The sequence below is a fragment of the Bubalus bubalis genome, chromosome 2 (genome assembly GCF_019923935.1).
Source record: "Bubalus bubalis isolate 160015118507 breed Murrah chromosome 2, NDDB_SH_1, whole genome shotgun sequence".
NCBI classification, from domain to species: domain Eukaryota; kingdom Metazoa; phylum Chordata; class Mammalia; order Artiodactyla; family Bovidae; genus Bubalus; species Bubalus bubalis.
In genome coordinates, this window is record NC_059158.1 from 88,069,874 (window position 1) to 88,093,033 (window position 23,160).

At 39.8% G+C, this 23,160-nt stretch overlaps 1 protein-coding gene across 8 annotated transcripts in view; it reads left to right on the forward strand.

Annotated features, from left to right (window-relative positions):
- The window catches only part of RBMS1 (RNA binding motif single stranded interacting protein 1), a 219,539-nt gene that overhangs the window by 112,891 nt on the left and 83,488 nt on the right, over positions 1-23,160 (forward strand). For 6 of the 8 annotated variants that reach the window (XM_025276084.3, XM_045164052.1, XM_006073143.4 and 3 more), the window contains exon 2: positions 10,821-10,996. In XM_025276084.3, coding sequence (XP_025131869.1) covers positions 10,821-10,996 — 176 coding nt within the window. The remainder of the gene's footprint in view (positions 1-10,820; positions 10,997-23,160) is intronic. The other 2 variants (XM_025276040.3, XM_025276055.3) reach the window with 1 other exon arrangement.

Consider the following 23,160-nt stretch of genomic DNA (forward strand, 5'->3'; position numbering starts at 1 on the left):
TTAGGTACAATTGTCTTCATAATTTTTTTTATAATACTTCTTTGTTGATGAGTGGGAAGAAATGGTGTCATTTTCTTGTGCATTTAGAAGGGCAGAGATTTATATAGCCCACTTTGGGTACTTGTCACTAAAAAGTTGGATTAATCCGGGGTTATGATTGAGAATGAAAGATTGCATGTTTGATTTTATGCTGCAAAGGTAAAGAGTATGTGCTAGTATAGTGAAACTAAACAAGAAGAAAGGGGGATGGGAAGACAAAATGGAATGAATAAGACCTGTGCTGCTGGGGGAGATGTGACCCCCACACCCGGCCCCTCAAACTCACAGAGGTTCCAGGTCTCCTTTCTACCAAGAGTTAGAACTTGATTCCTACCGTCCAAGGTTTCTTGGAAAAGAACCTCCTTCTGAAGTTTTCAGTTTTCAATCAGTTTCAGATGAATGAATGCTTTGTGATTAACTTGAGCAACAGAAAATAAAAAGGTCTACAGGAAGATTAATAGGTTAACTTTTTTTCTTCTTGAGCAACAACTCCCTACTTTAAACAAAGAGTATTATGAAATAATTTTTCTTTTGAAAAAGGAGTCATGTCTGGTTTGCATAAATACTGAAACCATTTCCCACATTCCACTTACTACAGAATTAAGATGTGGATTAGTTTATCCACTTCAGAAATGATGAAGAGAGGTGTGAACCTTGCCAGAATTTGGGTCGGTTTCCTACCAAGGCCCCCAAGTACCCCAGGGCTGATACCATCAGTCCTGAAGTGATGAGACAGCAGTGGAGCATGGGTTGGCTCCACAAGACAGAGGAGAGTCTCCAGGCTGCTGGAAGCATGGTGGTTTAGTGGCTAAGTCGTCCAGCTCTTTGTGACCCTGTGGACTGTAGCCTGCCAAGCTTCTCTGTCCATGGATTTTTCCAGGCAAGAATATTGGAGTAGGTTGCCTCTTCCTTCTCCAGGAGATCTCTTCCACCCAGCCATCGAACCTGGGTCTCCTGCATTGCAGGCGGATTCTTTAACCACCTGAGCCACCGGGGAAGCCCAATAGATATTCAAGTATACAAGAGAAATACAATGTGAAAGAAAATTGTCCCTGCAAAAAAGTAGAGAAATGCCTACCAGGTCAAAAGAGATACAGTTCTTTTAAGTATACTGGTGAGCTGCTGGGAGCAGGTTTATCCTAACTTTTTGGGCTTCTAAAGGAAAAACCTACTCATCTTAGAGAATTATATGAGTATAACCATTGTGAAGCTTTGGGATAAAACCAAACACTGGAACACATGAAAGGAGAGTCTCACAAATCTCTGTTTTCTTTGTAAGAAAACTGAAGGTTGAAGTTGTTTGCTTTAAGTGAGTGAGTTTGTGACATACTCAGGGGGACTAGACAGTGGGCAGACAATTCTAGTGATTTTTCAGAAGGTTTTAATCTAAGCTTATTAAATTGCCAGTTGACCCTGAATGTACTTCTCTGACAGCAAGGCAGCAAACTGCTATAAGTCATCTGTTTCATTTGTTTATCTCCTTGTAGATGGTACAGATACTGATTGTGTTAGTCACAAATTTTTAATATAGACATGAAAATAAAAATGGTAGCATTCACAGAATTTTTTTAGGGATTTTTGAATGATAAGTTTAATAGATAATGTGAGATTTTTTTGGGGTGGGGGGATGATAAGTAGGAAACTGGATGTCTAGCATACACATGGACAGCTAGGTAAGCCATTTAAATGTATCAGAGGCAGTACAAAATATACACTTTTTCTATGATGCCTTAATAGGGCTAGCATATCAATTTTCCTTTACAAGACTCATTGAGAAAACTTGGCATGTACTGTCATAATTGCTGCAGTACTTATGGCAAAAAAGGCTGGTGCCTTTTGACAGCAGTGGTGGGAAGAGAGACTTAGTTCTGCCTTGAATTAGCTGTATGTCATTGGACGTACATATTCTTTGACATCTCTGGACCTCAGAGGGGTTTCCTGAAAAGTAACATTGAATTAGATCAATGTTTATCCACACATCTTCCTGGATAAAAATAAGAATACTGCCCTGTCTCCACTCCTGACCCATCTTTTAAGTTTCCGTTATACTTCTGGTTGAGAATTACTGGACTGCATGATCTCTGATGCCTCTCTCAGCTCTGGAAAGCAGAAGAACAGAGCTTTTCATCTTATTTTGTGGATAGGTAAGCCTTGCTCCTTCTTAAAGCTGGCAAGGGGCCTTTCCAAAATGCATTCTTTCTCGCCAGGAGTACACATTGCCTTGAGTCCTGCCTTGTGCATGGCCAACACCCAGAAAGAAGCTTGCTAGAACTGCAGAATCTTGGCTCTACCCAAATGGCTGAGTCAAAATCTGCATTTTAACAATGCAGATGGTTCCTGTGCACAAAACAGTTTGAGAAATGCTGCAAAGCACTGTTTTGTAACCCACAAGTGGCAATATTAGTGGGGTCTGAAATCAATTTAGTAGGTTGCCGCCAGCATTTCTTATTCAAGGAAATAGACAAGAAAAGATAGTATAATGGCACATTGTCTGTGGTAAAGGACAATAACTATTTCACAAAATTTTTGCTTCAGTTTTAAATGTCTGTGTCTGTATGTGTATACAGGGTTTCAATCTCAGGCCAAAAGTTAATTAATTTTTAGGTGGATCTAAGGCAAAAGAGGGGTAGGGGGAAGCCACTGTGCTTTGTGTCTCAAGACAGTGTATCTCAGAGACAGTCATCTGTTTCCTCCCTCTGTTTGCTCACAGACAGGTCAAGATACGTACACAGAGATGCAGAATAAAGAGCTGTCCTTAACACTAATTACCTGTATTGCGTCAGATGTAAACTGCTGAATTGTGCCATGAAAAAGAAATAAATGTGACTGTTAATTTTTTTGAGTTGTATTAACTCAATTTTTTTTCCTGTTGATGTTTTACTTTGTATACAAATCACAACACTGTCAGATAAGATTTCTTTTTTTTTTTTTTTTTTTTAATGATTATTATGGGAAGATTTCAGATACTTGTTCAGTTTCCTGAAAGTAGAGAGAATGCTTTTTTCTCCAGGGACTAATTTGTGAAACCCATAATGCTCCCAGCTTATTCACAGGTCCCTTTGCATATTGAAAAAAAAGAATACCTTGAATAAATTCATTTGGGGTTTTTTTTGGGGGGGGGTAAACTGGCTCATAATCACTTTTTAAACTTTATGTTTAGTTAATCACTTTACAGTACTTTCAGTAAGTATTGTATAGTGTGAAGAAAGTATATTTTTAAATAGGTAGTTTCCACCCTGAGGACTTTGCAATCTCAGCAATAATTCTTTACTTACAAGAAATGCTAGAAGATACAAACTGTACTGTACATAGACTTTTAAAAACAGATGGAAGGAAGTTGTCCATGCCGGCATGCTCACTTCATTGGGGTGAAGCAGGAAATTCAGGCTTTGCAGAGATGTTCTGAGCTGTCATGATAAAGGTAACCCTGCACTTCCCTTAGGAAGTTTCCTTTTTTTCCGTTTATTTTGAGTAAAAAGAAAGAGTCTGTTCTTGTCCCTTCACAGGGCTCTGTGTTGAGGAACATAATGGGTGTGGATTTGAAAATTCTTCATTTGAGACTCAGAATGAGAATAAAAATACTCCATGCACCTGCTTTCAGAATCCAGAAGAGTAATCCGTTTTGTACCTGCAGTTTGGCAGGATTTTTTGTGTACCGTGTGGAACATAGCTGGTTGTTAGGAACGTTCTTTTAGGGTGATTTTGGAGCTATCACATGGTCCTTGTTTTATGTGAGATTAAATAGAATGTGATATGCAGCTTTTTGCTGATTACCCATTGAAACAAAGAGATATGAGGCTGTTAACCAACATAAAGTCTCAGTAGGTCAACATTATTAAGGCAACCTCAGCTATAATATTTTTACCGTAAGACCACCCTGGCTCCAAGAACTCTGAATATTATATTTAAAAAACTTTAAAAATTTGTTTCTTTAAACTTTAGTTTTAATTTCAGTATAGCTTCCATGTTTATAGTCTTTCCTCATAAACATCTGTGACTAATAGGACTCTGTGCTTGGCCTGAGTGATGTAGGGAGTTGGGACCACAGTGTGACTCCTGTCTATCTTTTAGCTGTGCCTGTAGCTTCTCAGGTCTGCTGATTCAACCTCTTACTCCATTTCTCAGCTAGTGGTGCAGGTCAGTAAGAGTACCAGGCACCTGGCTGAGTTTGGTCATGATATACCTTAGCTGGAGACAGCAAGAAGCATTAGCCAGCCTTAGAATCTGGAAGTGCAGGGGAGCTTAGAAATCACCCAGTCCAATCTGCTCATTTCCCAGGCGAGGAACTGTGAGGTCCAGAGATGACATTCCCGTTACTGGCCAAGACAAGATTGGAATCCAGATATTTTCCCATTCAGTCATTTTTCGTGCCTGTATACCTTTTTGTAGAGAGGAGGGGGAAGACTTTCCTTTGTTTTATGTTTTCCACAAGCTATGCACTTCATTTACCATTTGAATTTTCTTTTCTCCCTTTGAGCCTGAACAATCATGTGTGGCACTATATCCATATTCTGTATTGATTTCTAGGTAATCTTGCTGCCTTTCTAGTGTCATCCCGCTGTCCCTTCTCCTCCGCAGACATCACCCTGTTCTGGCATACCCTTGAGCCAACCAAGGTTGGTCTTTTCCCTGGCTTTCGTGAAGAATGCTGCATCCTTTCTGTATCTTTGTTGGCACTTCTCTCCCCGCACACCCATCCCTTTCAGCGCTGCGCTTCCTCTGTTTTTAATGACTTGCCATTAATATTCAGCTCACTTAGCCATCTACCCCCTTGGTGAAGCCTTCTTCAACCTTTCTGCCCCAGGCCCTTTCACCCCTGCTTTTGCCTTAGTTGAACTGTAACTATTTTTAGAAACCATACCATGCCACACCATTAAACGTGATGCAGTTAAGGGCAGATAAGGCCAGGAGCCCACTGCTAAAAGCTTTTCCTTCCTAATGAATGTGCTTTCTGGTAAGGAAGTTTTGAGCCCATTGCCATAGGCCCCTCACAGTTTTCTGGTGAATAACTTATATTTAATACCTTCAGTTTGATATCTTAATGTTGATTTTTGTGCTTTTTAAAGACTTTTTTTTTTTAAGGCAGTTTTAGGTTTACAATGAAACTGAGAGGGAGATTCAGAGATTTCCCACCTGCCCTGGCTGTCACACATGCATTCACTTCCTCCATTGTCCACAGCAATCATCAGAATGGTACATTTTAAAATTTCAGTGCACATCTTAAATTTATTTTTTTTACCCAAAGCTTAAGAGAACAATGCTTAGGTAAAGATATTTAGAACTTAAGAGATTTATGGGTAGAGATTGCAACTTTACACTTAAGGATCCGATTTGATAGGTATCTTAGAGAATATTAATTATGAAGTCTTAGAAATTTTTACTTTTAGCTCACATAGTAACGTGAACCTCTTTGCTTCAACAGACATAATCCAGCAAAAAATACTGAATAATCTATTGTTCAGTTTCATAGTTGGAGGCTACAAAGTTTATTTCCGAACGAGGGACAGTGACAGTATGAGAGCCAGTTCATTAGCTAATTAGCTTTGTGATCTTAAGCTTTGATATCCTGGCATCCAGTGGGATTAACTGATATCTGCCCATTTGTCCTCCTTCCCACGTGATGGATGGTAGTAAGACTTTGCATGTGTGAAGGGGCACCATTGTTCTTGGTTACTGCTGGTGCCGTCCTTTCGCCTCTGGGCCCACCCGGAAGAACATCTGCTTCCTGACCAGCTTCTCATCTCTCACTAACTCACCTCCCACTTCTCAGCTGTGTACTTTCCCAGCTGCCTGTGCCAGAAACTTTCTTTCTCAGCCATTATTCCTAGCCCTTTTGGAGCCACTCAGATGTCTAAAAGAAAACAAACCAACAAAAATGCCCTGACGGTGGTGAAAATGGGCCCATTCACGTGCTCCCCATACCCCACCCCGTCCCGTTCCATAGTTCCCTTAAATTATTATATTCCCTTTACATATTGAAAGTTTAGAGAGAAGAACCAGTGTATGGAACTAGTCTGGTAGACAGTGCCTTTGTATAGTACTCCGCTCATGCCAGGCTTGATATTATACTGTTTCCTGGAGAAATGATAATGTCTATGACTCCAGACTCCAGTCTGCTCTCAGGAATGACTGTGGTGATTATTGGATAAAGAAATAGTTGACATGGTAGACCTCCCTGCTGTTTGATAGTGGGTATCTATCTGTCCCTGTGTGTGTGTGTGTGTGTGTGTGTGTGTAGGGGTGGCAGGGTGGAGACAGGGATTATGGACTATAATCTTAAACTATAAGAATGACAGCCTTAAAGAAGACTTGAGGGTAATTAAAAGCCAGGTACTAGATTTCCTTTCCCTTCAAAATATATTCTTAGGGAAGTTACTAAATGGGGAGGTGGGGGTGGGGGAAGAACCACTTCAACTGTAAAATTGGTCAGAGCACTATTCTTTAGCCTATTAGAAATAGGAAGGAAATAAGACAATAGAATTTATAGTGACCAGTCTTTAATTGTCTTTGCTGAATAGAAATCTGCAACAATGTACATGATTACTAATATATTTTTAGTTCACACACAGCTAATCCCTTTAAAAAATACTTTTAGACGCATTTATACAGAAGAGGCTTCTTAGTGTGCATTGGAATAGGGGTGATGTGATGGGAGTGAAATAGATTTACCGTACGTATAGTTGCTGTGTGCCAGGCGTCTTTTAGTTTAGGAGGTGAGTGGGCCTTCCTGCTTTGATGGAGGCAACAGAGCTGTCCACACAGGAAGTCCTCCCTGATTGTGGTCCACACAGGAAGTCCTCCCTGAGTGCTGACAAGCACTCTTCCTGCTGATGCCACATCCACTCCTACAGGGAATGCAGAGAAGCTCTGCTAACAGCAACCCAATTATTCCCCATCAACTCTGCATGAGAATTTAGCCCAGTTATTAATAAAGTTATTGTGAAAACTGAATTAGCTTGTTTTTCCTCTTGGATGACAATTTGCTAGGTATATTGTTTGCCTGAACTAAAGCAGTGAGATTAGGCCAGAGAAGACTGGAATAGACTTCTTAGCTCTTGTAGGATGAGCCATCACTTAGTGGTGGTCATTCAACCATCCAGTTCCTAAAGTAAATAGGTTGAATTTGTGAAAATTGTCTACACGCTTCATCCAGTGGGTGAAAGGTTGGTGGCGGGGAAGAGGGGTGTATTTTCAAATTTGGGGGCAGCTTAGGGATCTTGAGAGGCAAAATGTAAAAGGACAGCCAGTAATGAAAACAAAGTTTAGTAAAGTATCATCTACTTACAAGCTTTTTTTCTCTCCCTAAGTTTGCTGTTCATGCTGTTGAGGCATGTGACTGTAGAATGTAATTGCTTTGAGTTGATCAGCAGGGTCCTAACTAAGGTAAAGACTTGTCAGGGTTTGTATTTCAGTCTGGGAGAGAGGGTTTCATTCTTTTGTTGAGTGGAGCCTTCCTAAAATGATGACTCTGATGTTCATCTGTAACATGCTGTAATTTTCCAAAGTTGTTTGCAGAATTCTTTTAGTGAAAAGATCTATAAGGTAGAATTTTTAAAACTGACCTTTTAAAAGATTTCCTTAAAACACACACACACACACACACAAGCTGAGTTCTGTGATCATTAAATTAACTTAAAGGCACCTTTGACATTTTTTTAAAAGTGCAGCCACGGATGGTATTAAGTATCATATTTCAGAGAAACTGGCATTTAGTCATTTAACTTGCAGGAAGGATGAGCACAGAAAAATGAAGTAATACAAATAGCACATTTAGGATATGGACAGTGTTTCGGATGCCATTTAGGGCACAGATTAAGGGCTTTGACTTTTTTGTCCAGCAGTCCTGAGTTCAGATTCCAGTCCTGCCACCTACTAAAAGTGTGACCATGACACATTACTTAACCTCTCCTGGGACCCAGTTTTCTGATCTTCAAAATGCGAAAACAAGAATGCGTCTGTCTCATTTGGGTTAAGTGAGAGAATACATACACAGCACGTGGCACAGTGTCTGGTACATACGAAACATGCAATATATGATAGTAATTATTACCCTGCTCTTACAGTTATTGTTAACCAATTCCGAATATTCTGGAATAAACTCCTTTATTGTGTTTGAATTTTCTTCTTTGAACATGTGTCCAGTCTTTATTAGGATTTAACTTTAATTTTGATGAGTTTTAAAAACTCAGTCTTTGGTCTAAAGCTTTAGAAAATTGACAACCTGGACTAATTTAATGCTTCTTCTCTTTAGTCATCAGCCATTTGTGACAGTTGCTATTAGGATACATTTAAATTTAAACTTGGTCAGCAGGATTCACCAGAGACCAGTCATCCTCCTTGAGATGCGTTCAGGAACCCCCTTCTCCCACCTGGGATAGGAATACTAGGAGATTTCTTTCCCCCAGAGAGTAAGTTGAAGAGTAAGTGGGGAGGGACAGAGGGTATTTGCTCCCCACCTACTTCCCAGAGTAGGAAAATATTACTGTCATAAATAGGGAGGCCTGTCAAAGATATATTAGATCAGCTATGTATATCACAGTTCTACTTCTGCCAAATACGTGAATAAAAGCCTACTCCTTCATGTCCAAAAAAATCTCCTGATAAATCATGCCCCCAGGTGTTTCTTTTAACGATAGAAAGTCCATGCCTGGCACTCCACTTTCCACCCCAGAGAATAGCAGAGGTAAGAGCCAACGCCAACTTGGAATGCAGTCTTTCAAACACCTAACGGTTCACTGGCTTTTGCATGGCATCCCCCTGAGAGGTGGGCATTGACCCAAAATCCACAGCTTCTGTCAGACCCCTGCAAGGCTTACCCAGGTGAGCACATTGCCTTCCCCGACTGCCGCACTGAACACACCAAGTCTTACTGGGAAAAACAGTGTGTTTGTGGCAAGGACCAGGTTCTTGGATGTTAATCAGAAGTGATTTAAGAAAAATTTCAGTCTTGCCTAATCATCTATGGCTGTCAGTTCTTTGTGTCATTCGAAAGCTAGGGACAGGGAGGCAGATGTTTGGGTTACGTCCCAGCCCCTCTGCTCTTCACTGAAAGAAAGAAGGGGCACCTGGCTGATTGCAGGTATCAGCCAGCAGTTACATTGAATGACCTTGGAGAAGGAACACAGACCTCTTTGTGGCCCGGATGGGGGTCTGCAGTGCCATCAGTGACAGTGCAAGAGACAAGGCTTAGTTTATACCTGGAAAGCAGGTTTTACCTCTTAGAGAAACACAAGGGATGACAGGAAAGGGTTTGAGTTCACCTGCTTATTAAGGGCATAAATCAAATAGATTTGATAGGATATGATCTCAGGCAGGTTTCATTGGGGTTAAGCATCGCTGATGTTCCTGGTTCAAGTTCAGCGTTCATTAATACACTGACTATTGTTAACCCTTATGGCAATGGCAACACTCCTTTTTGAAAAACAATCCTTTGAGATAAAGTGGTATCTGGGTTGTGATTTTAGCAAGGACCCTAGGGAGTGAGAAGAAAAATCTGCATAGTATATGTTTCATGTCTAGATCCACGAGGAGCCCCATGCCCCAGGATATTGTGGAGTTAGGATGGCCAAGGCAGAAACGTGGTGCAAAGCTGGACATTCTATCCTGGGGTGTTGAGATGGCCAACAAGGTGAGAGGGGTTGTATATATTGCCAGAGGTCTGCTTTTTGAACTCTATAAAGTGGAATTGAATTGTGTCTTAGATAGGCTTTATTTTCTTGTTCGTGGTAGTAAAAGTCCTAAGGTTTGACATTTTTGATCCATGTCTAGTGACTAATTTTACATCTTCAAACTGTTGTTCAGTAGCAGTGATGTCCTTTATTAGGACCGTGTTGGTTAGTCTTATTTATTATTTAGAAGTTGTGAAGTGAAAAAATTCTGTCCTGGTGCGAAATTGCAGAACATTTGCTGAGAGAACACTTTAGGGTGTGCTCACTTGCATCTCAGGCTGAACCATTTCACTTCCTCAGAGGTCATGTGTGTGGCACCGGGATGGAGAACTGTGGTTTCTTTCAATTGGTTAACAATTATCTGGTGTGAGTACATTTTCAGACAGTCTTCCTAGGTGGCTAAAACCACACTGAGCCCTGGCTTGCAGGCTTTACAGAAGTTACGTTGGTTGCTGCCAGGCCTGGGAATGTTTCCAGCTTCTGCACCATTCTCACAGGGGTTAAATTTCACAAGGTTAGCCAGAGCGAAAGGCAGCTGACCTGTGAATCTTATCCAGATGTCTCAAAGAAGCCGTGGGCCTGTCTTAGAATGAGGTGAAGTCTTCGTTCTTTGAGCATCTTGACTGAACTCTTCAACTTTCTGACACTTGAAGAGTAATCTTTTTTTCTTTTTTAATCGCTAAGAATCATCTCAATAAAATTGTCAGCAACTTTCAATCAAGTGTTTTTCAGCGTTTGAAAACCTTTTCAAAAGTCCGGTGATTTCTGAATGACTGTATATTAAAATATTATTGCATAACTTTATGCAAGTTCACTTTGAGTCTTGAATGTATTCCTTAAAATATGTGAAGAAAATCTTACAAAATTTTAGTCTTATTTCAAGGGCATGTAGAGAATAGTTTACTGAGTTGTCCTGTTATTAGTTTCATATTGAAGGAGAGAATACTTTTGCAGAATGAACAGATCTTTTTTAAGATGTAAATTAAAATGTATGTAGTAAAGTAGCTGAAGATAATCTGTATATATATCTTGGTTTGCAGATCATGCAACCTCTGAATGGTGCTGAATACAGGTTCCATGGAGCATTCTAACGCTGTGGTCTTTGTTTTCCAGCAGTCTCTGGTCCCAGCCCATCCTATGGCCCCTCCCAGCCCCAGCACCACCAGCAGTAATAACAACAGCAGTAGCAGTAGCAACTCAGGATGGGATCAGCTGAGCAAAACGAACCTCTATATCCGGGGACTGCCTCCCAACACCACAGACCAGGACCTGGTGAAGCTGTGTCAGCCGTAAGTAGAGGTTCTTGTTTTTAGCTCCTAAATACCTCCTTGATCATATTACAGAGTGATATAAATTGTGTTTTAAGAGAGGTTTAGTACAAATCTGTGAATCCTCATTATGGTCACAGTTGACAGGGTTTCTAAGTTTTGAGTCCTTGGACACTGTCTCAGTCAGCATTAGCATCAACAGGGTGCCTATGTAAGAAAATAAATTGGAACGTTTTCTCAGTAGAATTTTCCTTTGTTGGCACATGAGAAGGAGAATATGAATTATTTAAAAAACACGGCTGGTTCCTTTTGAGGAGTGCTTTTGTTTTTGTGGAAGCACGTCTGGGGGCCAATAGGTCTCATCCTTAAGAGAAACTTCAGTTGTTACTGTTTGTCAGAAAGGTAGTTCCCATCTAACCTAACTCTAAATGTGTATAAACTTAATTCCAGTGGGGCAGCGGTGATCTGTCTTCACTCACACCTGTAGTTTTGTGGTTTGAGTTGCTCACCCTCGGCTCTGGACATTCTTATTCCTCAAGTTCCTATTCCTCTTCTTGCTCTTCCTTCTCCTCTTCTTGCCACACCCTTGTTGTGTCCTGGGAAGAGGTGTGCACATGTGTATCACTTTGTTCCAAAGGAAATGTGCATTCTATGCTAATGTTGTTGAGGAATGGAATAGAAATACACTACTTGGCTGCAGTTGCATTAACTTACTAAGTAAGAAAGCACTAATTTAAACCAAGGATCCAGAAGCACTGTACATTGCAGGGATCACTGTGTAAAGACTAAAAACTGCTAATCACTTTAAGCTAGAAAATCCTGCACATGCAGCAGCATCTTTCATTTACCCAAAGACAATCATGGTCCTTCACAAATGGAATTTTATGTAACTGTGGAAAAGGATATCCACTAAAGAATGTTTCCTGTTCCCTGAAAAGTATTTCCATTTCTAAACATCTGATTAATAGCATCTGATTTCCGTTACCCTGGGTAAAATATAAATTTATTACTTCTTGCTTTAAGAAAAAAAAAAAAAATCTTAAAACTTACTTGGGCAGCGTTTCCAAACCGGAATTAAAAGTAACATCTGGCTTTCCATCAAGAGTGGTGGTGGTTTTGCTCTGTGGTGTTTCTAGAGAGGAGTGTGGGACGGTGAGAGATGACCTGTCAGGATCCAGAGAGCCTTTTGACGGCCGTCGCCCTCAGCACCCTCCCTGGGCCTTTCCCATGTTACTGTTCTCATCAGCCCCTTTGGACTTGGACTGCAGCCTTTGCTTCCAGGGCAGTGAAATAATGTTCTGTGCTCAGGATGACTTTGAAAGCAAGTCCAGCTCTTGGGGTTTGTCCTGCTGACCAGAGTCAGAAGGAACTCTGCCAGGCGCGCCCTGCCCTTTTGCAGCTGTTCAAGACCACAAATAGGCCTTTTGCTATCTTGTCTGCTGCTGGCCTTTACCAGCATCTTCCTATGATTTTGCAGCATAATTACAGGTAGATAGAGCACCATAAGGAGAAGGCGATGGCACCCCACTCCATTACTTTTGCCTGGAAAATCCCATGGATGGAGGAACCTGGTGGGCTGCAGTCCATGGGATCGCAAAGAGTCGGACACGACTGAGCGACTTCACTTTCACTTTTCACTTTCATGCACTGGAGAAGGAAATGGCAACCCACTCCAGTGTTCTTGCCTGGAGAATCCCAGGGACGGGGGAGCCTGGTGGGCTGCCGTCTATGTGGTCGCACAGAGTCGGACACGACTGAAGCGACTTAGCAGCAGCAGAGCCTCATAGAATCTAAGGAGCTAAAAATACAACCTCATAGGGAACAGTAGAATGAAGATAAGCCTCACATGTTTGAGGTCTAAGAGAAGGGGGAAAGATTCCAGAAGACAAATTTTTCCTTCAGCTAGTTTGGAAGCACATAAGGTGAGTTTTAACACAAAGAAGATAGAATTGAACAACCGTAATAGAGTAATACCATGTTTTATGTACAGTAAATCAGTATTCAAAAAATTAAACTGGAAGTTTTTTTGTTTTTTGTTTTTTTTAACTGAGTTAAATTATGTCCCAGATGCAACAGAAGAGCATTTGATCATCTGTCCTAGATAATTCATCCTCTTTGACGAATGTGGATTTTCTCAGCATGTGTACACATCAGTCTCTTTGCTGTTATCGATAGCAGCAATAACAGTTTGCCACTTACTTTCTCCTATCATTTGCAAAACCCCAAGTTTGATAGTTAGCTCCAGTGATAGTGTTCTTTATGTATTATACAGAGGCAAGACACACAGTAATAGAGAAGTCTTATGTCAATATCTGTTGAGAGCTTCATTCCATTTAACACAGAGCATCTAATAAGTACCAGACTTATCTTGTTGACAATTTTGTGTCTCAGAATGTGGAGAGAGAGCAAAAAAGGGCATTCCTGTTCTGGATTTGATTGTTTCCAATAAAGAATAGCTAGTTGGCGACATGGAAGTGACAAGAACTCTTATGGGAAAGTGACTCATCCTAGAGCTTAAAAAACCCAGTGGATGTAATTAGAGAGTTTTTAGAAAAGTTTCAGGAGCTTCTCAGAAAAGATAGATAGCTATCTTTTAGCTACCTATCTCATAGCTCATTATGAGATACAAGATATGAGCTATAAGATATCTCATAGCTCTTTTAGCTACATTATCTCATAGCTACATATCTACATTACGAGATACAAGATATGAGCTATAAGATATCTCATAGCTCTTTTAGCTACCTATCTCATAGCTACATTATCTCATAGCTCTAAAAAAGAAAAAATAAATTAGAAATAAAAATTTAGCACTGTAATTTACAAATTGACCTGATGAGCTGAATTATAGTAGGGGCAACAATAGAAACAAATAATTTGAATCTCTAGAGGACTTGTATGTTTTAGAGGATTGTCTAACAGATAAATGAAAAAGATGCCTAAGAACATTTGTAATAGGGACTCAATAATGTACAAACAATGCATGAAACCTAAAGTTAAGAATGACATGAGGGTTGTGAAAACTGGAGAGAGAAACCAAAAGTATTTTTAAAATGCTGTGTTTGGAGTAGAATATACAGATGCTATAATGTTAGAAAAAATGACGGTGAAAAGGCAGATGTCAACACAAAGATGACGGTGGAAAAGCAGCCTCTTTCCAAGTTACAGAGGGACTCAGGACAACGTGAAGAGAAGGTCTGCATGGCTAAGAGGAAGGGGGCTCATGCTGGAGGGCCACCAGTTTAGGTTCCTTGAAGGAGACTGGCCTCAAGGACCAGGCAGGGATGTGACAGTGGCGATGGTGGTCAGGTGACTCGGAGAAAGAGTAGGTCCATTTTCTAAGAGCATTTGATGAAGGCAGCTCAGCAGCCCTAGCTGACAGCATATCATCTTCATGACTTTCTTACCTACAGTATAAAATCATGGTAGTCAAAGTGGCAAATTTTTGGTACCCCAGAGTACCTACTACAGTGCTAACTAAGCAAGTACCTCATTCTGTCAGTAGCCTGTATAATGGGTCAGATGATGCTTATATCATATGAGGTGGTGATTAGAACTAAATCGAGTAATATAAGCAAAGGAACTGGTCCACATTCTAGGACCATTGAAACTCATTTGTAATTGAACAAATATTTGTCTCCCCATGAATGAGCCTTTGCTCCTCACAATCCCAACTGCTGGAATCCATTTTAATTGCATATAGTTCTACATCTTAAAGTAAGAAGAAAATACCAGATTCTGATCCTGAAAGCTGAGAAAGCCAGGGCATTTGAGAAAATGCCCATAGGCTGCATTGACAAAAACCACCAGCCTTCTCTCCCTGGAGCTTTTTGGGGGAGCCGGGGGAGGGGAAAGTAAACACTAAACACTAGTTTCATTCTCCGCCACTCATCACTGATTTATTCCTTGTCATAATGATGTGAAGTCCTTTATTGTGTCCAAACTATTTTTTTCTGGATATTTAGAAACAATATTTGGTACAAGGTTTGGTACATAGTTCTTCCTGGTTTGCAGTGGGGGCAGATATGTGGGTCTCTGTTGGCTGAGGCTAGACATTACTGTGGTATCGACATCACATGGAAGGGTCTGCATAACTCAGTGTATCAACAGCTTCATGGTGGTAGTGGTTTAGTTGCTGAGTCGTGTCTGACTCTTGTGACCCCACAGGCTGTAGCCCACCAGGCTTCTTTGTCTATGGGATTTCCCAGGCTACTGGAGCGGGTTGCCATTTCCTTCTCCAGGGAGTTTTCCTGACCCAGGGATCGAACCAAGGTCTCCTGCACTGCAGGCAGATTCTTTACCAACTGAGCCAAAGGAAAAACAGTGTACTGGTATTAAAACAAAATGAGATGTTTCTACTCTTCCTACCTTCTATAACCTTGTTCTCAGTCCCAAACCAGTCCTTGGTCAACCAGTTGTGTTTTTTCCCCCCTTTCATTCAACAGATATCTAATTCATTTCACAGTGAAATAAAGCATAATTTTTATATAAATGTGAAATTAAATTTAGCTTATAACATTATAGCCTAGTACTAATTGAAAGGAAATATTATTGAAGTATGATTCCCTGGTTGTAATACCCAGTATATTTTCATTTCCTAGCCCTTTGTTTTCTCTTCTCTGCGAATTTTCCTTATTCTTTTGAATACAATGCAACTCTTAAAAAGGCAAAGTGGAAAAAGCAGGACAGATCAACAGAGGCAGACATAAACAGCCAGCCCTAATTTGAGACAGAATAAAGTAAATGTTATAATCAGTGCAGTGTTCTGGGAGGAGTCAGAAGACAGTTTCATTAACCCCAATGCCAGGGAATTGGGGTTGCTTCCAGGGAGGAGATGATGCTAAACCAGAGAGAAGGAAGATTTCATGCAAGATGGAAATAGTAGTGTCCTGCAGGCCTCTGAGAGGACCCAGGAGATGTGAGCATGCTTGGATGTTTAAGAAAGCACAAAGAGCACTTCCTGGTGCATAACTGTCATGTAGCAGTTGTTTGTTAGCCAGGGCTTCTGGTGTCCGGAGTGGGGAGAGTGGGTGTAGAGCAAAGAGAAGCAGGTTGGTAGCATATTGTTAGCACTGAATAATAAGCTAAAACTTTTACAGTTTATTCTTTAGTTACAGAGGAGAAGCTGGCTCTTGGAGTGAAAGAGAAACACAATTCTGTGTTTCCTTTTTCTCTCTTTCTCAAAATGGTAATTATGCCAGAAGTCAACAGGTTGGCTTGGAGAAGGGGGCTCTCATAAGTCAAGTTAACACGACCCTCATCTGGGGCTGTAATGAAAGATGGAGGGGAGGGGCACCCTAGAGATAGAAACCCAGGGACTGAAGCAGGATTTAAAATGACTGTAAGGTTTTAGCTCTGAATAAAATGAAAATGTGAGTTGCACTTAACTGAGAGAGAAGACATGAAGGGCATAAACACTCATTGATTCTCTCTCACACCCTAAACTCCAGCCTCTCCCTGTGTTCCCAGATGTGGCCACACTTTATTCATTCATGCAACCTATAAACAGCTCCCACTAAACTACTCTCCTGAAACCACTAATTTTTTTTGTTGTTGAACACCGATGTTAAAAGAATATTTTAAGTTCTGACTGAAAAAGTCAGGGCAACTATTAGGTAAATGGAGAACTTGAAATAATAAGGAACAATTCTTTATACATTTCCATCTATTTCTGTAACTAAAATTTCTTAAACAGTCTATCAGCTAAACGTTCTTTTTTCTCTATCCAAGAATAAAATGATCATCCCTTTTATTTCAAAATCATTAGGCTATTTTTAGGGTAAGTTTGGAAGTAAAGGTTTTCTAGTAAGGTAAGTTTAGTTTTTTATCCTTAAATGATCCACTTTTAACCGTAATATGAAGTTAAACTCTGAAAGTAACAATAGGTCTACCAGACCCACTATTAGGAAATCCCAGGTATATATGAAGTCCTTTGAAATTTACTCTGTGAAATGGGAAGACCTTAAATTGAAACAAAACAAACATCCTCTGATGAGGTAGGAAAAATCACCCAAAAGTGATCTGATTCTCACTCACTTTCAAATCGATGAGAAAATTTAAAGCCAGGTGATCCAAGGCCATGCAGGCATCCCCAAATGACTTAGTCCAAGAAGCCTGAACATACCCTGAGCTATTCGTACAGTTACTTTAGAGAAGAAACACACACCCCCCACGTGGATTTATGCTGGAGTATTCAGATAACTGTACAGACATCAAAGATACGGACCAAAAGATTGTATTGCCTACCTTCAGTATCATTCTCAAGTCAGGCTTGTGAATCTTACAAACCCAGAGCTTTGGAAGCAGGGTTAAGTGAGAAGCTGCTCTCTCTCTTTGAAGCATGATTTACCCTTCAAGTGATGTTTCTAGGAAGTTGAAGTAGTGTCAGCTACTTCGTGGCAGTGGTGGTGGTATTGGTGGTGGTGACAGTGTCTTTAATTCACAGGCCTCAACAGTGAAAGACCCATAGGTCATTTTTTTTTCTTTGGCATTGACTGCATCTTGGATAATTGAAATTTATTTCAATATTGAAGTTGTATTGTATTCCAAAGCCATTTGAATTTTTAGGTTTTTTTTTAATTGTATTTTACAAAGATACTGAACCTATGTCTAGCAATTTTTTATATCTTTTCCTTTGAAAGACAGCCAGAAAAAGAAAAGTTAACAGGAACATAGAGTAATTAAAAAAAAAAAAAAAAAAAGTAGTTCTTCTCTCATTAAGTGTGTGCCTTAAAAAAAAAGTGTTATTGACTGGCATACTTAAAAAAAATTCTCCCCAAAAGTCAAGTTAAGATAATGTTTGCCACAGTTAATCATAGAAAATACAGGGCATTTTTTCTGTCTGTTGCTATTGTGTAGCTCCTTGCCCATATACAGGTTTTATTTATATAATAAATAATAGGGTTTCTTTTAAGTTCCAATTGTTTTTGCTGTTTACGCAGGTGATTTTTATCCTCTCAATGATTCTTTCTTCATCGATCTAGAAGATTCTCAAAACATAATACTAACAGCAATACTTTCTGGGACTTGGTTTCTTTTATTATTCCTAGCATAAGAGGATGACACATAATAACTCAGTGAGGACTTAAACCAAGAAAATTGAGTATTTTCTGAAAAATGTGATCTAAGATGTGTTTTTCAGACTTTATGTCACCCTTTTAAAAAGGCATGCCAATCTATTGCGTCAAAATATTGAGTCACTAATTGTAATTTAACTCTTTCTTCATGGATCATATTCTAGTAAGGGTATGTGTAGTCAAAAAGAAAAACACGGTGCTTTAGACACTGAGCAAGATATATATCATCTTGTGATCTTTTCTTCTAAAAATGGAAGTCACAGCCAATTTCAGAGTTTAGGAGGAACAGTGTGTATTTAACTAAATCTCCTATTCATCTCTTGGATAAGCATATAGAATTTTTTTCTTGTTCATGTTAATTGCTTCATTTTCCTTCTTGGTATGAAAGAATTCTGGCACTTTAAGAAATAATTTATGTACAATAGATCTTTGATACGCTAAGATATAATCTGAAGACTTTTGGAAATCCCAGAATTTCACAGACATAATTTCAGCATCAAAAAAAAAAAAATCCCCCACAAATACCTGCTTTCCATTAGAGAACCATCTCTTTCCTACAGCTCTCTGCTTTTTCTTCCCTTTTATCATTAGAAATGTCAGTTGCCTTTTTTAAAGGGAATGGGCAGTTTTCAAAAGTGAACACAATATTGAATCCCTTCTTGAGAGTTGCTGCTCCACAATTAGAGCAAAACCCTCTTGAAATATGGACCCTGGGTCATGGGCTACGCTCCTTCACTGGCAACATGACTCGCTTCCCTCTGTCTAGGAGTGCCCAGGATTCAAATACATAGCACAGCAAAACTGAAAGTGACTGCAGGTCAGCGGCATTCAGGGTCATCACAAGCAGTTGAAACCTCAAGCGTTAGGTATTGCCCATACCTGATGTATACATGCATTTGATACTTTGGCAGAAAAATCTCAATTATGTCTGTTTTCTAATTTATCCTCTGTGTGATATCTGCTGGTTGGCATGGATATGTAGAGATCTAGCCAACCCTCCTTATTGTCAGATGGCCTTTTTCTAAGGATTTCTTTTTATTGTTCCTGGTCATAATTAAGAGCCTTCTCCCTTGTATTACCCAGATACTGCACATGCCAATGGCAAATCAGTTTCAATGTTAGCCTTAGCAGAGGTTAATTGGCAAGCCAGCCCTGAAGATGAAGGCTTTGCCACATGAATTTTTACCGGAGCATCCTCTCCTTCTCTGTAAGAGCAGATGGAGCTTACTGTATGTTTGCACATTCCCTGTTCCTCTGTATGAACCTTGCATTTCTGTGGCATCTTCTCTGGCAGCAGCTCAGCAGTGTTTAATTATTATATAAAGGTGAAGGTAGTGTCATCAAGAATAAAAGCATTAAGTCTTTATTTGGCCGTTATGCCTAGTTTGACTTAGAATTTCCTTATTGGGTTACCATGAATATAAGAAATTTATAACCTCTCCCTCATCTTTCCTCATTGGCATTTTATAATAAATATATGCGAACAATTCCGTATAATATGTGAACACCTCAATAATAGCAACAGCTAACCTTTTCAGATACATCCTTTGTGCCAGTAAGTATGCCAGGTGTTTCATTATTTAATCCTAAGAACAACATTATGAGCGGTACTGTTGTCCCTGTTTTATCAACTAACTTTTAACAAATTAATTTTAATGGATTAAAATTAATTCTTAATTTATAAAGCTTTAATATTTAAATTATTTTAAATTTAAATGTGTATCGTATTTTTTCAGATTCTTTTCCATTATAGGTTATTACAAGATACTGAATATAGTTCCTTGTGCAATGCAGTAAGACCTTGCTTATCCATTTTATATGTGTTAGGATGTACTTGTCAATTCTAAATTCCCAAATTTATCCCTCGCCCTCACTTTCATCTTTGGTAACCATAAGCTTGTTTTCTATGTCTGTGGGTCTGTTTCTGTTTTGTAAATACATTCTTTTATATCTTTTTTTTTTTTTTTTTTTTAGATTCCACTTATAAGTGATCATCTGATATTTGTCTTTCTCTGTCTGACTGTCATCCTTATTGTAAAGATGGAGTTGAGAGAGATTTCCTTCTCTTACTGCTAAGGATAATTCAGCTGATGACGGTGGAGCCGGGATGTGGGCCTGGACAGTCTGACCCCAGAGCCCATACTCAGAACCACTGTGCTTTCTACTTCCCCAAATGTCCTCTGAATGCCAGTTCATCGTCTTCATCCTCCCCTCATCAGTGCCCACAGTCCTCTGTTTACCACAGACTATAGAGAGACTCATTTCCTAAAGATCCAGAAAGAGAGAAATTCAGTCATGATAAATGTAACAAGATTTTGTTAGGAAAATCAGCTTCCCTTAAGTCCAGTTGACTGGTTAGTAGAATCAAAAGCTCAAGGCAAAGGTGAGAGGAGAGAGAAGGAACTCATCTTTCCTGACATCTCACACAGTAATCCCTTTTAATGCAGCCGGTTATACAGAACTCCGCCCCCAGTTAGCTGTATAGTGTGCAACTGCCCAAGATTACACAGCACAGAGAAGGTATGCAGTTTGTCATTTGCTTGATGCCTGAGGGGCATAGTGCATATGAAGAGAGCATTCTTTTACGGATCCCCGTCTAGCAAATCTAAACAACAGTGCTTTAGAAAATGGCATAACATAGCATTATAACTTTACTACAAGTATCAACTGGATTAAAATACAAACCGAACCTCTTCTGGGGAGAAATTAAACAAGTAGAATTGGGTGGTGAATTCCATTATTTATTAAGCATCATGCTTTTTGATTTTGCCAGATCCCACACTGCATAAGACACATTTCCCACCCTCAGGGAGGTTCTTGTCTTGCATAGAAAATAAACTTCACTCATAGCCATAGACCAGAATGTGGTGTATCAGGTGAGAGATAGAAGGTACTCAGAGCTTACAAGGTAGGGCGTGATTGCGTGTCCTTGGATGGTGCTAGTGGTAAAAAACCCACCTGTCAACACATGAGACATAAGAGATGTGGGTTTGATAACCTGGGTGGGAAAGATCCCGTGGAGGAGGGCATGGCAGCCCACTCCAGTATTCTTGCCTGGAAAATCCCATGGACAGAGGAGCCTGTCAAGCTACAGTCCATGGGGTTGCAAAGAGTCAGATGTGATTGAAGTGACTTAGCACGGAGGCATCAAAAAAAGCTTGGCATTTGATTAAGGCTTCAGTCTGGGTGAGCAGCTTAAGCCCAGGTTTGAAGCCTGGCTTCTACCTTGTCTGGTCTTCATCAGGACCGTGTCATGGGAGGGCTTCAATCCCAAAAGAAGGCCTGTACTTCACTGAGAAGGTAGGCGATACCTTCAGGATTGTCCCGTGACATCATGTAAAAGAGGCTAAGTCCAAGGAGGAAGATGATTCCAGATGAAGGTCAGATTCTGAGTCTAGGAAACTGGGAGTTTGGTGCCATTAACAGATATAAGGATCAAGGGGATCAATAACTTACTTTTATTCTTGCCTGCAAATTCTCATCTACGTTCAGGAAATTTCAAATTGAGTACCTGTTTGCTTTATGAGTTTGTGTGCTTTTGGTGTGGCTATTAAGCGGAAAGAAATAATACGTCAGTTCCAGACTGAAGAAACTTTAGTGCAGAAGAGTGACTAGTAATTATACCTGTTTGTCAGCTGGAATACTGTATATTAGAAACTTTCCATCTATATAGCCACCATTGATATATATATTCCTCTAACGTCATTATTTTTGTAAATTTTTATAGTTCAGTCTTAGGAACTTAATTTTTTTTTTTAAGTTGCTTTTTGTTTAATAACGAGCTATGCAACTCCCTTGATAGGATCATTTGGCTTCAGACTGGAGACTTTTGAGAAGAGATTTTGTAAGAGAGCCGTGGGATTGAGTGGGAGGAGAGGAGGACAAGTTTCCCTAAATGGGGTATCTAGAATTAGAGAGGAAGTACATTCATAACACAAACAAACCTGACCAAGTTCAGGGCTGTGCCAGGGGACGCCATCTGTACCCTCAGTGACCTGGCTTAAACCTACGTCCTAGGCTCAACTGGCTTTTTGGACCAGGATCACTTGACTTTCTCATTTTCTCTTTATGCCATACCACCTTTCTGATTCTATTACTCAGCTGTCAGTGAGGGAACCTGTATGAAAAAAACCAACATTATTTAAAGGATCAGCATTTACGTGCAGAGTTCCATCTTTTCCAAAGATGCCTCTTTTCTGGTAGCATAAGGATTGTTTATTTAAACATGGAACAAAGAAGTGGTTATTTGTGATCCTAGAAACAAAGAGAACCCTGGCCCATTTGGATAGAAGCACTGATCCTTTCCAAGGGTTTTTCCAAAATGTTTCATCTTCACCCCCAAATCTAAGCCAAAAATTATGAAAATATTGTTACTGCCCATGTATATAGGCTTGAGTTTTGCTTCATTACTCAATCAACTTAAGTAACCTGGTGCAATCTGTCTAGTTAACTGGCTAGATAACATTTTGTTTCCTAAATTTTCCCTACTATTTCTTTATTCATTATCTTTGTTGTTATTGTTTGATACCATACAGTGTAGGTGTTGAAAGCCAAACCCATTTAATTTTGAGATTTTTGAGGCCAAAGAATTTGAATATTTATTTAATTAAAAAGTTTATGTCACCTTTTTCATCTCTAAGCTGAATCACAGAACTTCAAGTGACTGTGAACAAGGAAACTCACCAGAATTAAAATTTGCATGTGCAGGCCCTTCAATAGAGTCTGAGTCAGAAGATTTAGAGATACACATGGCGAGAGGCAGTGTAACATGGAATTGTACTAAAGAGCACTGGCTTGGGGTCCTTCCACCCATCTCTGCCACTTGACTGGGCAGATTTCTCAACCTCTCGGTGCCAGTTTCCTCCCCTGTAAAATCAGGGTAATGGTACCTGTAACAGAGTTCTTGTGGGAACTAAATGGGATAATACACATAGAATGCTCACATTTCCTGGCATGTATGAATATCATTGCTAACATGATGTATTTTGTAAAGCTCTCAGGAGGTTCTGATGTTCAGTCCCTGTTAAAAGCTACTGATTTAGTCCCTTCCTATTACAATTGAGAATGCTGAGGTTCAGAGAAGGTTAAGTAACCATTCTGGAATCAAAA